Source organism: Lepidochelys kempii, chromosome 2, assembly GCF_965140265.1.
Source record: "Lepidochelys kempii isolate rLepKem1 chromosome 2, rLepKem1.hap2, whole genome shotgun sequence".
NCBI classification, from domain to species: Eukaryota; Metazoa; Chordata; order Testudines; family Cheloniidae; genus Lepidochelys; species Lepidochelys kempii.
Genome location: NC_133257.1, coordinates 106,097,991 through 106,111,671, shown reverse-complemented (window position 1 = coordinate 106,111,671; position 13,681 = coordinate 106,097,991). Strand labels below are relative to the sequence as shown.

Sequence of the window (13,681 nt, the reverse complement as noted above, 5' to 3'; positions counted from 1 at the left end):
CTATGTTCATAACATGTGGGAATGGTTTCAAACCGCAGCGCCCTCCTTTCCCATAGCAACCAATCCTGGTTGGGTTTGCCGTTTAAAAGGAGGGCCTGCGGTTGCCCTTTAAAAGGAGGGGCTGCGGTTTGGGGGTGGATGTGAGGCATCCCTTATGCGTGGCTACTCTCCGGGATGATCCCTTTTAGCCAAGCGCAAACAGCCCAGCATGACTGAGGTCTAATGTGCTGGGGATCACCAAACAGAGAGGATTACTGTTCCTTTACAAAAAATCTCCTATTTCAACTAGGTGACCATGAATGATATCACTCTCCTGAGGCTGACACAGAAAGATAAAGACCAAATATTGCATGAATGCGACCAAAACCCAGGACCATTCGCTGCCATGCTTTATGCTGCAATGATTCCAGACTACTTGCTACTGGCTTGGCATGGTAAAGTGTCCTACCATGGAGGACTAAATAAGGCAGCCCTCCCCAGAAACCTTCTGCAAAGGCTTTCAAAGGACCTCCAGAAGAGCTTCATGGAGATGTCCCTGGAGGATTCACCTGGGGTTCCATCTCCAGACATGTGAATAGACTTTTCCAGTAGCTGTACTGGCCGCAAATGCATCCCAATTCTTTAGGGCAAATCAAACATTAAACACAATTGCTTTTAACCCCTGTGTTGTAGTTACAAATGTGCACTCACCAGAGGTGCTGTCTTTGCCTTCAGGGTCTGGGAACAATACGCCCTGGGAGGGTATTGGCTCCAGGGTGACGAAAAGCTCCTGACTGCTGGGGAGAATGGATTCTCTGCTTGCCTTCTGCGCATTCTCCTGCTCCTCCTCTTCCTCATCCACAAAAGCCTCCTCTGTGTTGCGTGAGGCTGCCACCTTGCAGATGTCCACGAACAGTGGTGGGGTAATGGTAGGGTCCCCCCCTAGAATGGCATGCAGCTGATCATAGAAGCGGCATGTCTGGGTTCTGTCCCAGAGCGACTCTTTGCCTCCTTTGTCTTTTGGTAGGCTTGCCTGAGCTCCTTAATTTTCACGCAGCACTGCTATGTGTCCCTGGTGTAGCCTCTGTCCACTATGCCCTGTGCGATTTTGGCATATATATCAGCATTTCTTCTGCTGGATTGGAGTTCTGACTGCACAGATTCTTCTCCCCATAGAGCAATCAGATCCAGTGTCTCCCATTCGCTCCATGCTGGAGCTTGTTTGCGATTCTGGGACTGCATGGTCACATGTTCTGCTGAGCTCCCCACGCTGACCAAACAGGCAATGAAATTCACAAGTTCCCCAAGGCTTTTCCTGTGTACCTGGCTAGTGCATTGAAGTTGAAAGTGCTGTCCAGAGCAGACACATTGGAGCACTCAGGGATAGCTCCCAAAGGCCAATACCATTGAATTGCACAGTGCTGCGTCTACAGTACCCCAGATTTGACCCAGGAAGTTTGATTTTAGCACTACTCCCCTCGTTGTGGAGGAGTACAGTAGTTGATTTTAAGAGCCCTTTAGGGCGGTGGAACGGGGTTGGTTGTATAGCTGCATTCCTTATAAAATCGAAGTAACACGGCTAAATTCGACCTAACCTTGTAGTGTAGACCAGGTCTTATACATGTACTTAACTTTAAGCTGTGAATAGTTCCATTGATGTCAATGGTACTTCTCAGTTTAAAGCTTAGCATGTGCATAAGCCTTTGTAGGATTGTGATTTAGGACCTGACGTGTTCAGATCTGTTAGCATGGACCAAGCTGTGGTCCATGCTAGCAAATCTAAAGCCTTGCCTACACTGGCAAATTTCTGTGCAGTAAAGCAGCTTTCTGCATTGTAACTCCCGTGGTGTACACACTGCCAGGCCAGGCAGCACAGCTCCGGCTCTGAGCAGTCTGTACTGCCTGCCACCTGTGGGGCCTCACCCACCTCCCCGGCTCGAGCTGCCTGGTACCGCTGCAGAGGCCAGGCTGGTCTTAGCCAGTGGGGTGGGGGACAGCACGCCCTCCACCCCGCCAGGCAAGTGGGACTCCTGAGGGAACCCAGCCTGGACAGCTCCTCAGCCACTCCAGCCTGGCTGGTCATGCTGCTGTTCCCAATGGGCTGGAGCACTGCCCCAACCCACCCAGGACACTCTGCTGGCTTGGCCTGGCAGACACGATGTGGGGTGGGGGGCAGGAAGTGGGGGAGTGCAACTCTGGGTGTTTGGGTGGGGTGCTGGGCAGTGAAGGGTCTGTGGGGGGGTGCTGGCTGTGGGGTGATCTATGTGAATTGGGGTGCTGGGTAGTGGGGGGGTCTTTATGGAGCACTGTGCAGTTGTGGTGCTGGGAGTATATGGGGATACTGGGTAGTGGAGGTTCGGGGGGGGCCCTGGGCATAGGGGTCTGTGGGCGTGCTGGGCAGTGGGTGGTGGTGTGCAGTTGTGGTGGTGGGGTCTCTGGGCGGGGGGAGTGCTGGATATAGAGGTCGGGGGTGGAGGTGCTGGGCTAGGGGGCATCATGGCACGTAGTGCGGGCCTGCCCCTGAGGGGAAGGGCCATGCTGGCAGTGCAGGGCCAGGCCAGCCAGTGTGCATCTCATGGCTGCCAGTTTGTAAACAGTGCTCTCTCACTTTGCTGGGCAGAGTTGGGCAGGGCAGGGACACCCCTGCTGCACCATGCTCCACTTCCCACAGCCGGACCCTCGCTATGGAAACTGACCCTCCAAGTATGCCCCATTGCCCCCATGGGGGCCCACAGATATGTTTGGCGCTGAGATCACAAAAGGTTAATCCGACCTGTAAGTGGATGGAACGAATGAGGGAGGAGAATGGATTGGGAAGACAGGAGTCATTGCTGGGTATGACACAGGCAGAAGGGGGATGAGAGCTCTAGCCGCAGGTGATCAAAATGACCTTACCCACTTTCCCAAATGTGTTGGGTAACACAAATTCTCTCTCACACACACACAGATTTTGGTGGGGGGCAACTTTAACCGTTATTCCAGCCAGGGGCTCCTTAGGCACCTGGAAATGCTAGGGTTTTTTTTAGAGTAACAGCCGTGTTAGTCTGTATTCACAAAAAGAAAAGGAGGACTTGTGGCACCTTAGAGACTAACCAATTTATTTGAGCATAAGCTTTCGTGAGCTACAGCTCACTTCATCGGATGCATACTGTGGAAAGTTTAGAAGATCTTATTATATACACACAAAGCATGAAAAAATACCTCCTCCCACCCCACTCTCCTGCTGGTAGTAGCTTATCTAAAGTGATCACTCTCCTTACAATAAGAAAAGGAGTACTTGTGGCACCTTAGAGACTAACCAATTTATTTGAGCATGAAGTGAGCTGTAGCTCACGAAAGCTCATGCTCAAATAAACTGGTTACTCTCTAAGGTGCCACGAGTCCTCCTTTTCTTTTTTAGGGTTTTTTTGTTTTTTGTTTTTTTGCAGGTATCAGAAATTAGCTGACAGGAGCACTCTAGCTAATTCCTATATAAAAAAGAGAAATAAATACCCACAATGGGATCTGGGAGTGCAAATGTCAGAGGACAGATAAAAACAACAACCTGTGATTGTGAGAGCAGGGAGGAGGGCTGGCTTATGACTGTTGATCCCTGAAGCTGGCAATACTGTAATACCTGCTCCTTGGAGAGAAAGTCCCATTCACCCCTGACCTGCCCTGGCCCCAGAGGTTCTGCTGCCACCCGGGGTCCTGGCCACTGGCCCTGAGGCTCTGGAGCTGTCCCAGCGTGGGGCGGTGACGGACACACACAAGGGCAAGCAAACAGACTGCGCGCCACCCCCACCCTCAAAATTGTGCCACAGGCTCCACCCCTTCTGCCTGAGCCCCTGCCCCTTCTGGGGGCCCGGAGCTAGCCGCCCCCCCCCCTTGCCCAGGGGCCTGGCAGCCCTGCCTCCCGGTAAGCGATGTGAGTTGCTTTCACCCCTGCCCACACCCCAACCCGCCCTCCCAGCCAGCGCCCTGACAACGAGCGAGTGAGGGAGGGGGGATGGAGTGAGCAGGGGCGGGACCTCGAAGAAGGGGCGGGGCCTCAGACGAGGGATGGGACCAGCGTGTCGGGTTCTGCGCCGGTACATAGTGGGCAACTGTTCCCCCGCTTCTCCCGCCCACTGCCCATCCCACCCCAACAACGCTCCGCCCCCTCCTCCTCCTCGCTCCTCCTCCTCCTCCCGCGGGCGGGGCGTGGCGCTGACGCGCAGGGCCTGCTGGGCCCCGATAGGCGGGGAAGGAGGAAGTGGATACTGTTTGGGATTGGGCGGCTGAGGGGGGCGATGGGAGGACGCACGGTTTCCCTGGCCCCACCCGCAGCGTCGCGCAGGGCTTCACGGGAGGGGAGCTGATCACGTGGCGTGAGCCGGGTGGATATTTATAGCCACGCGCGCGCGCGCGCGGTCAAGATCGCTGGTCGCTCTGATTTGCTTCCTGGTGGCGCGCGGTAGGACGGCAGCAGCGTGAGGCACGCGCGGGAGAGGAGTCGGGTGCGTCTGAGGGTCTCCGGGTCCCCTGCTGGGCGGCGGCTGCGCAGGGTTCGGCGCGGCGGGGGGGGGAGCGGGACGCCCCCGGGCTGAGGGGGCAGGGAGCTCAGCGTCTGCCGGGCGGTCTCGCGCGATTGGGGCGGAGGGGCTCGCGCTCCGCTGCGGGGCTGGCTGAGTGTGCGGGTTTTGGCGGGTTTCTCCCGGCAGGGGGCTCGCGGGTTTGGCGGTTGGCGGGCTTGCGCCCTGCGGCGGGGCTGGCCGGGTGGTTGGGGTTCGGGCGGGCTGGGATCGAGGGGCTGAAGCCGGGGTACGAGGCAAAGGGGCACGTCAGCGCCGGTCCTCGGGGGCCTGGCCGGGGGAGGCCGGGGGGGGGGCGGTGGCAGGTGAAGGTCGCGGTTCCGCCTTGTGGGGGGGCGGAGGGGGGAAGGTCTCCGATTGGGCTTTCGGCTGGCGGGGGCGCCGCATGTCCGAGGGCTCTAGCTTCGGCGTCCTGCTCCGGATCCCGCGGCCCGCGCTGGGAGGGTGACGCAGCTCCCCGCCTCGGGGTCTGCCCTGCCCGCACAGCAGCCAGTGCGGCCCCTCTCTCACGGGGCGGGGACGCGGGGGGGGGGGTCCAGGCGCCCTGCCCCGAGGAGCCCCTCCGTGGTGTGAACGGGCGAAACGGGTGTATGCGGATTAAATGTGCCACCGCCTTGTACTGGTTTGCTCCTCACACGGGATTGATTGCTGTGAGGGGCTCGTGGAGCTGAGCGGAGGCTGCCCTTGTGGCAGGTGGGAGCCCATGGCCGGCTTGTTCTGACAGACGTGCATGCCACTGGGCAAACTGAACTTGTGCTTTCTGTTCTGACTAATAAATTTGCTTTTCTGTGTCTTTGCCTTTGTTATAAAACACAGGTTTGTAGTCAGATGAATTTCAGTATGAAGGAGAAATTGGATGCAGGAAAAGCCTCAGGAACGACAAAGGTCTGTAACCTAACTCAGCATTACTCAATCTTTAAAGTGGTCTATGAAGGTAAAAATAAATAGATCAGATTGTAATGACAGACTTTGTGCTGGTATCTGTAATCACTCCAGACTTAGCTGAGCTCTTTATATCCACACCATTTTATAATGCTAGCTAAAAAGAGATCATGTGCCTTTCTTATCGTGAAAGATGTCATATTGATGCTCTGGAGACTCAGTCCTTCTGTTTTTTTGCAGAACAGGTATGTAGTTCACAAAGACACTGAAAATATGCCACCCTGAGGATAAAGAATTACAAACTGCTTAGCCTGCACTGAGTTTTTCCCAGTGTTTCAATGATCTTTTAAGTATGTGCATTTAGTTCCAGGCACATGTTTTTATATGGCAAACTTCAAATGCTACTAACCTGGATCACACTTGAATTGGTGACTTACTGGCTTCGTATCTTGTTACCAGTTCCCTAAATCACACAGTCAATGTAAAGCTAATTCTACTAGATTTTATCATGCAATAATACGTAAAATAGTATAACTGATTAGAGAACTCTTCAAGTCTGCATTTCCCAGCCCTGTAGCTGACTTCCCCTATCAGCATGGGTCTTAGACAGCAAAGAAAATAAACCAGAAGAAATAGGGGGGGCTTTAGAATCTGTTCCATGTGAGACTACTTAAAATGAGTTAATTTCATAATGTGAGTTAGATTTGATCCCTCTAAACTAAGATCCTAATAAAAAAAACTGTGTTGCAGTTTTCTGAAACAATGCTCTTATTTTTGTGCTTGAAAAAAATCATTAGAATGAGACTTCATACATGAAGTTGGGCACTTGACCATTGCTTTAGTCTTCAGGTAGTAGTTTTGAATGTATACCGTTGCATAATTCATATACGCTGTGCATATAAAATTGTTGCTAAATGCACGAGGGGGACCAAGTTATTAAATGTCTGACTTGTGAGTAGAACCATCATAATACTAATCTTCAAAAAATTCCCCACACTGGAAACTCTAGACTCCAGAGCATGTAAAACTCAAAATGGGGTGCCTAAGATAGCAGGGAAGTTGCTTGGTTATTTTTGTGGCCTCTTTAAACTGTGGGGATTTCAAGAGATGACCTTCCAAGGTGAATGTCCAGCCCAGAGGAAAGGACTGTCTTCACATTGTGCCTGGCTTTAGTAGGGAAAGTAATAAGCTATGCTGTTAGTACCCTACTACCAGTAACCTTGCTTTACTCCTTTTTTCAAATTTGCCTAGTATGTAGTCAGTCTTAAATCCAAATCTAAAACAAATAGTTTTATTTGGAGACTTTTTACTCTTAATATAAAAGTAGAGCAATGATGTACCTAATACAAGACTAGTGTAATCAGGGGAGTATCTGAATTCTGGACACTTAAGAACAAGTATAAGACTTCCCTAAAAACTTGTAGTTTTGACTTTATTTGGTGTGTTGGGTGAAGTCCCGGATGACTCAGTCTAGGGAAAGACATGGGGGGTAAAAGTCACCTAGGAGTAATTTGGGTATTATAATGTTGAGTGGCACTTAATCATATGTTCCTAATTCTGCGTAGTGGAAAATCTGTATTCTTACTTACAGGAACTTTAAAATTGCTCAGTGTTGTAGGGTGTGAAGACTAATCCTGTACCCTTAAAAGGATAAATAGTAAATCTGTGTAATGAAAAGTTTGTTTTTATCAGACATGTCCATGACTAAACACTTATTCTTGGGCTCATCTTAGCAAGCAAATGGCCATGATCTTATTTTGGTGTCTGGCTGACTCACTTTTCTGGATGCTTCACTGGTTATCTCAAATATGAAGAACAATGGGTTAACTTAAGCACCTGGCATAGTATTAACTGCATTTTGCCAGGGGAACATTGACCAATCATAGTCTTCAGTAGCTGCAAATAGCATCTGTAATGCTGGTTCCCACGGTAGTTGGCATTTGTCCTCAAGTTCAACACCAAGCTAATTGGTGGCAGAAATTTTACCGTGGGAAAGGTGAACTCTTCTCATGTGAAGTACAGTGTGAATCAGTAACTTTCTCACGCTTGTATGGTATTGTGTTCTTGCTATCCTTGTTTGATTGTCTACCATTGTTTACTGTCCCATGGTGGCAGTGTAACTAATGGTTTAAAAAGCTTTAATGCAGGAAATAGGTATTGACATAGGACAAGGAAAGGTGATAAATATTCTGTTCCACAAAACAATAGCCTTCCTGGATCAGTGTTATGCCCCAAGCAAGGAAATTCTAGATGCCTGTTGATGAATGAATGGTTGAAGTAGAACTTCTGTTAAATGCATACAGCCCTTGAAGAACCACTTACATATAGACAGGTTTCAGAGTGGCAGCCATGTTAGTCTGTATCCACAAAAAGAAAAGGAATACTTGTAACACCTTAGACTAAAATTTATTTGCGCCTAAGCTTTCGTGAGCTACGGCTCACTTCATCGGATGCATGCAGTGGAAAATACAGTAGGGGGATTTTATATACACCGAGAACATGAAACAATGGGTGTTACAATGATCACTCGCGTTAGCGTGTATGGTAACACCCATTGTTTCATGTTCTCTGTGTATATAAAATCCCCCTACTGTATTTTCCACTGCATGCATCTGATGAAGTGAGCCGTAGCTCACGAATGCTTAGGCTCAAATTTTAGTCTCTAAGGTGCCACAAGTACTCCTTTTCTTTTTGCACTTACATATAGATAGTAAAAAATGAACCTTGCATAATTACTGTGCATGTTTTCCAGTTTAAACTGATGAAATCACCTTGAACAAAAAATAAGGATCACTCTAACAACTCAAAACAGTTATCAAAGTGCAGAAGCATTCATCTGTGGTGAATGGCTAGTATAATTTGCGAGATTAAACAGAACACTTGCACTATAATTTAATTGAGAATCCAATTAGAACACAGCTGGTACCTGACCTGTTTAAAATAGTTCTACTTTGTAGTGTAAATGAGATGGAGTGTCTTAACCAAGATAAGGCTTATGTAGGTCTTCAGCTTTTTATAGAACAGTTAAGATCCAGCTTTGCTACAAATACAAACTATATTATAATTGTAGAGTAGTAAACCCTAAACTAAATTAAAACAAAGCTTGTTAATCCTATCTGTAGGAAAGACAAGTGGATTGATAGTTTAATCCATTACCTTAATGTGGCATGAGAAACTTCATAAATTACCCTACTCCATCCAGGAGTTTAACTGCTTTGTATTAAAACTTTCTCTTTTCAAGAAGTACGTCACAGACAAGGCAAACTCAGCCCCAAGACGGACTCTTAAAACGATTCAGCCTTCAACAGCAGGTTGCCTTATTGGCAGGGTAAATGAAGTAAGTATTTAGATGTAATAACTCTACAACACAATCTGTAACAGTAACTAAATGCTGTTATGTTTAATGTAGAAGGGCTAAGGTACTATAATAATATCCATTAACTGTAACAAGAACCTTTAAACTGTATAGTAATTACATCATTTAGCTTTGTTGAATAGTAAATCTAGCATAAATATTTCAAATACTTTGAAAGCACTTGAGTAGAAATGCTTGTTCATCAGACCTATACTGCTAGTGCAAGAAAGATGTCTGATGGCTGAGAAAATGTTTTGTGAGTTAAGCTTTTCTTCAAGAAATCTGGAGGTGAGTTGGCAAGAAGTTGTGCCACCCTTGAAATACAGATAACTTCCGTACCTATAAGCAATAGGTAAAGGAGAAACTCCATCTGTTAGTATAGCTTAGATGAGTTTGCAAGTCTATGAAGACATGTAAAATGTCACGGACAAATAGCATCTCGGCAAACCAAACTTACTGTATTACAGCCTGCTAAATGTTCGTTCAAAAGGAAACTTTGGAGTGATCAGCTAACTGCAAAGACCTGCAAAGCTGAGGTTGTGGACCCAAAACAGAAAAATGAAAATCTAAAAGGAGTCACTCAAGCTGTTGATCTCATGGTAAAAAGTATGTTTTCTTGTTTTACACTTCCAGCAATCGCATATTGTTTGAAACTTCATGTGTATCTTGATAATACTTAATTTTGGTATGCTACTAAAAGCAAATAATGGGCTTAGAATTGGTTAATTGCTACTTGCCAACATTAAGTAGCAACACTTACTCATTTTAATGATCATGTCCTCTTAAGCATCATTCAAACATCTATGCAGAGTTTAAAAGTTTTACACCCTCACTTAAGGTGACTTGGCCAGCAGTATGTGAGGCTCAAAAGCATTTAAACTTTGGGAATTGTACTTTAGTTTAGCATGCTGTCACAATTCAGGCCATATTACCACTTGCCAACCAAATTAAGCAGATAGCCTGACCCAGTTTTTTTAAATTGTTCTAAATTAGGAGAGAAAATATCTGGGTTCAAGCTATGTGATTAGTGTCTTGGAAGTTGTCAGCCTTTGCTACTTCTAGTGAGCCTATTCTGCTGCTACTCATTGCAGAAGTGGCTATGTTCAATAGGTCTTGCAGTTGGGACCATTCTGCAATGCACGTTGTGACACTTATTGAAGCAGCTTCAGAAAATGCTCTTCAATAATGTCAAAAGCAAATTGGTATAACCTTGAATTTGACCCAGCTGCCAAATCAAATGTCTCAAGTAACTAAAAGCTCATTTGTTAACCTCTTTGATGGTTTTTAGCAGGTCAGAATGGGTTGTAGAATATTGAAATGACAAATACTCCAAACATATGGAACTCTTATATTTAAATTTACTCTATTTTAATTTGCTTCTAATTCAAGGCTTATTTACATTAGATACATGAGAGATTTTTCATATTAAACTCTTCCTACAGAAAATCCTCCGTCTCGGTACTGGAAGGAAGTGGCTGAAGAGAGAAGGAAGGCACTGTATGAAGTGCTTCAGGAAAATGAAAAGGTAGTTCATCAGGTTAAATACCTTTTCACTTTTTTCTCTTGGCTAGTCCCTATATAAAACTTTCTTTTTTTCTAGCTGCACAAAGAAATTGAACAGAAAGATGGTGAAATTGCCCGTCTAAAAGAAGAAAATGATGAACTGGTATTACTTGCAGAACATGTGCAGTACATGACAAATATGATTGAGGTAATCTCATATGACTTGTTTTCAATCCATAGTATTAACTGTGATGTAAGTGACTGGGGTGTGTATCAAATCATGACTTCTGTTTTTGAGTACATTTTTGTATCCTGTATAGGAAAAACCTGATAAGGTTGGTTTACTATGCTGCAGGTACTGGCCCAAGAATGGTGCTGTACACCTAGCTGAGTGAGTGACTGAGAAGCAATCAGTGTAAGCAATCTAGGAAAATGAACTTTGTATTATCAGCTTGTCCAACCCATATAACAACGACCCTTCTGATCGTAAGGAATGACATGGAGTTTCTCAGCCTGGACATATACCTGAAGGAAGACACTGCATTTAAGGGTGGTAGATACCACCCCATATAGGCAGAATCTGCTGAAGAGAAGACCGGAAGGGACTCCGCCTAAAAGGTGGACAAGACCTCACACACAATGCTGAAACACTCCCAGGCTGATCTCAAGACTTCTTGCCTTTCAAAGATCTCTAGGGCTTTTTTAAATGATAGTGACTGGCTAAATTCTTCTGAAAATCTTGTTTCTTGCCTTCTGCCACTTTGTCACCAAAGGGATTAAGCCAGGAGCCAGAATTACTTACAACAAAGTGGAACTCTAGGGGAGCATGTTTAAGCAACAGGGGGCTCAGAAGGCTTGAGGCACTAGTTTTATGAACTATGGTAGTTAGATTCCTTAGACCCACAACCCAAGAAGGGGCTCTCAGACAAGGTCTGTGCCAGTGTGCCTTAGCCAGAATCTGTGGGTAGACTCCCCCCACCAGGCCTAGAGGGGCTGAGAAGCATACCAGGACCCAGGATTGGGTCCACTTCCAGTACATTCAATACCCTGACCAGAAGGACAGGGCCAGATTGTAACAGTAACTGTTCAGCCACATGGTGTGGCTCTTGGAAGGTAAATTGTGGATGACTGAGGAATCTTTGTACTCTTGGCTGGAATGAGGTTGGGTGATAAGAGTTATCTAGTGACTCTATCTAATGGGGACTCTGAAGTTAGAAGTACCCCTAAAAGAGGTATTTGTGCTGAATAAGATTGAGGACTTCAACCTAGGAATCTTGATGATTTCAAAGGCCCAGTCTAAATGTTTGCACTGACATAACTAGAGGTCTCCACACTGGAGACCAAATGTGGACATTTGTATATCTGTATAACCTGTATTTGTAAGCTTACAGGCACAAGCTAAACAGATAGGTGCTCACACAGGGTTTTGCACTGATTTCTAACTAAACTGGCTTAAATTGTGTATAGAAAAGTGCTGAGACTGAAGAATATGCAGTGGTGATTCTCCAGTTGGATAATTTAACTCTTGTTATAACATTTCTTGTACATAGTAAATATGGGAGGAATAAATCTCTTATAGGATAAGACCACCCCCAAAACTACTGTAAGGGGGTGAAGAAAAGTTTTTTGCTCTGAACTGATATGAATAGTTGAAGGTTGGCATTATTCATAATGCAGTATTTAAGTTTGTCGAAATCGGGGGTGGCCAGCCTGAGGAGGAGCTAGAATTTACCAATGTACATTGCCAAAGAGCCAGAATAATACATCAGCAGTGCCCCATCAGCTCCCAGTGCTTCCCTCTTCCTCCTAGTGCCTCCTTATCAGCTGTTCCTGGTATGCAGGAGGCTTGCAGGTAGGGGGCAGGAAGGGGTTAAGTGGGGGCAGGGGCTGAGCAGTGAGCACGCTCCAGCACATTAGAAAGTTGGCACCTGTAGCTCCAGCCCTGGAGTCGGTGCTTATACAAGGAGCTGCATATTAACTTCTGAAGAGCTGCATGTGGCTCCAGAGCCACAGGTTGGCCACCCCTGGTCTAAATGGAGCCCAAACTCAGCTGTTAGCTGACTCTTGAATGCTCTAAAGCTGGCTGTTATGTCTGGTAAAGAGAAACAACTTAGACAAATTGTTCTGGGTTACCTAAATCTTCAAAACTGTGCAATCTGCTCCTCTAGAACCAAGAACCAACAGGCCAGTACTGAGCTTTATTTTTTCTGGCTTGGCAGCTGTTAAACTATTTGTAAAGCTCTGTCATCATAAACTTTACTTTTGTCACAGCAATATATTGTGTGAAACTAGGGAAACAATATTAAGGTGGTATAGTAATAAACTTAATCTCAAACAGTCCCTTAACCAAGAGATGAACTCTTTGATAAAATAGACTTTGCCTCAGCTGCCTGGAAAATCTGGAAGACCTTAATATCAGCAAGCCAGATGCAACTTGCAATTGTAGACTGCATTTTTGGGGTGAGTGCTTTTCATTAGGCAGGGTTTCTGTCACTCAGAAGCATAACCTTATCACTTGATGACTTAGCTAATATGTGACTGATCAGTAAAACTGAATGCATTTAGACTTGGTGCTCTAAATATATCAATATTTTCTATGGAAATTAAAGTGCATCCTTATAGAAACACAACTTTAACACATTCTTAAGAGTTCTCTCCTGTATCTTCTAGAGACTAACTGGGCAGGCACCTGATGGCCTTGAGTCACTGAAAAATCTAGACTTGGAGGAATTTGAGCAGGAGGATGAAGAGAGTGATTCTGAGGGTGATGTAGATCGGGATTCTGAAGAGTTGCCTTCACAAGTCTCATGTGATTCTAGGGAGAATGCCACAGATTCATCTGCAAAGAAAGCTAGAAGTCTGTAAAAATGGCTTGGCAAACTTGAGTGGCCAGTGTGCATGTGGCTTCCTATTTTAATTGCTAAATGACTGTCAGAAGAATATACTGCCAAAGTTTACCTCAGATAAAAGTTACAAGTCTTGTGGAAGCTTTAAAAGTTCACAATGGGTTTTAACTGGTAATATGTAGCAATGGAAATAGCTGTATACTACCTAAAGAAGGTATTAGACTGAATTTGGTCACGTCTATAAAATGGAAATACTATGTATTTCTAAGTTGTGTAAATAGTATCTGTTGCTTTGACATGAGAATGTGTACTTGATAAATAAACTAAACTCTACCAAAACTCTCTGCTTCTTAGGTGGTGCATGTGGGGGACAGATTGCTAGTCTCATACTCTGGGAGATGTAGAAGTCTGGTAGTCACTGAACAAACATGAACATACAGCATAAACAAGTGATATTTAGTTCATGCCTCACGGAACTGCTCAGTGTAATACAAATTTGAGTACTGTATAACTTGTTTTAGAACTTGATTTGTCTCAAACTAGAATTAAGGGTAACAATTCTC

The 13,681-nt window shown here is 45.9% G+C and overlaps 1 protein-coding gene across 3 annotated transcripts; it reads left to right on the top strand.

Moving 5' to 3' along the window:
* Nucleotides 1-4,320: 4,320 nt before the first annotated feature.
* On the top strand, nt 4,321-13,457 carry GMNN (geminin DNA replication inhibitor). 3 transcript variants are annotated; one of them, XM_073331855.1, is made up of 7 exons: nt 4,321-4,457; nt 5,349-5,417; nt 8,659-8,751; nt 9,237-9,375; nt 10,212-10,294; nt 10,370-10,480; nt 12,943-13,457. In XM_073331855.1, the coding sequence occupies exons 2-7, from the start codon at nt 5,361-5,363 to the stop codon at nt 13,135-13,137; spliced, it is 678 nt and encodes a 225-aa protein (XP_073187956.1). In that variant the 5' UTR covers nt 4,321-4,457; nt 5,349-5,360; the 3' UTR covers nt 13,138-13,457. The 3 variants fall into 3 exon arrangements, with proteins under 3 accessions (XP_073187956.1, XP_073187954.1, XP_073187955.1); XM_073331853.1 differs by having other exon boundaries at nt 4,322-4,457; nt 8,656-8,751; XM_073331854.1 differs by lacking the exon at nt 4,321-4,457 and adding an exon at nt 4,552-4,631 and having other exon boundaries at nt 8,656-8,751.
* The last annotated feature ends 224 nt before the right edge of the window (nt 13,458-13,681 follow it).

Excerpts from the sequence above, each read along its gene's own strand:
- GMNN (XM_073331853.1), top strand. The coding sequence starts at position 5,361 with ATGAATTTCAGTATGAAGGAGAAATTGGATGCAGGAAAAGCCTCAGGA. Across the intron at positions 5,418-8,655 it reads AAGCCTCAGGAACGACAAAG|AAGTACGTCACAGACAAGGC; the intron begins GTCTGTAACCTA and ends TCTCTTTTCAAG. Across the intron at positions 8,752-9,236 it reads TTATTGGCAGGGTAAATGAA|CCTGCTAAATGTTCGTTCAA; the intron begins GTAAGTATTTAG and ends ACTGTATTACAG.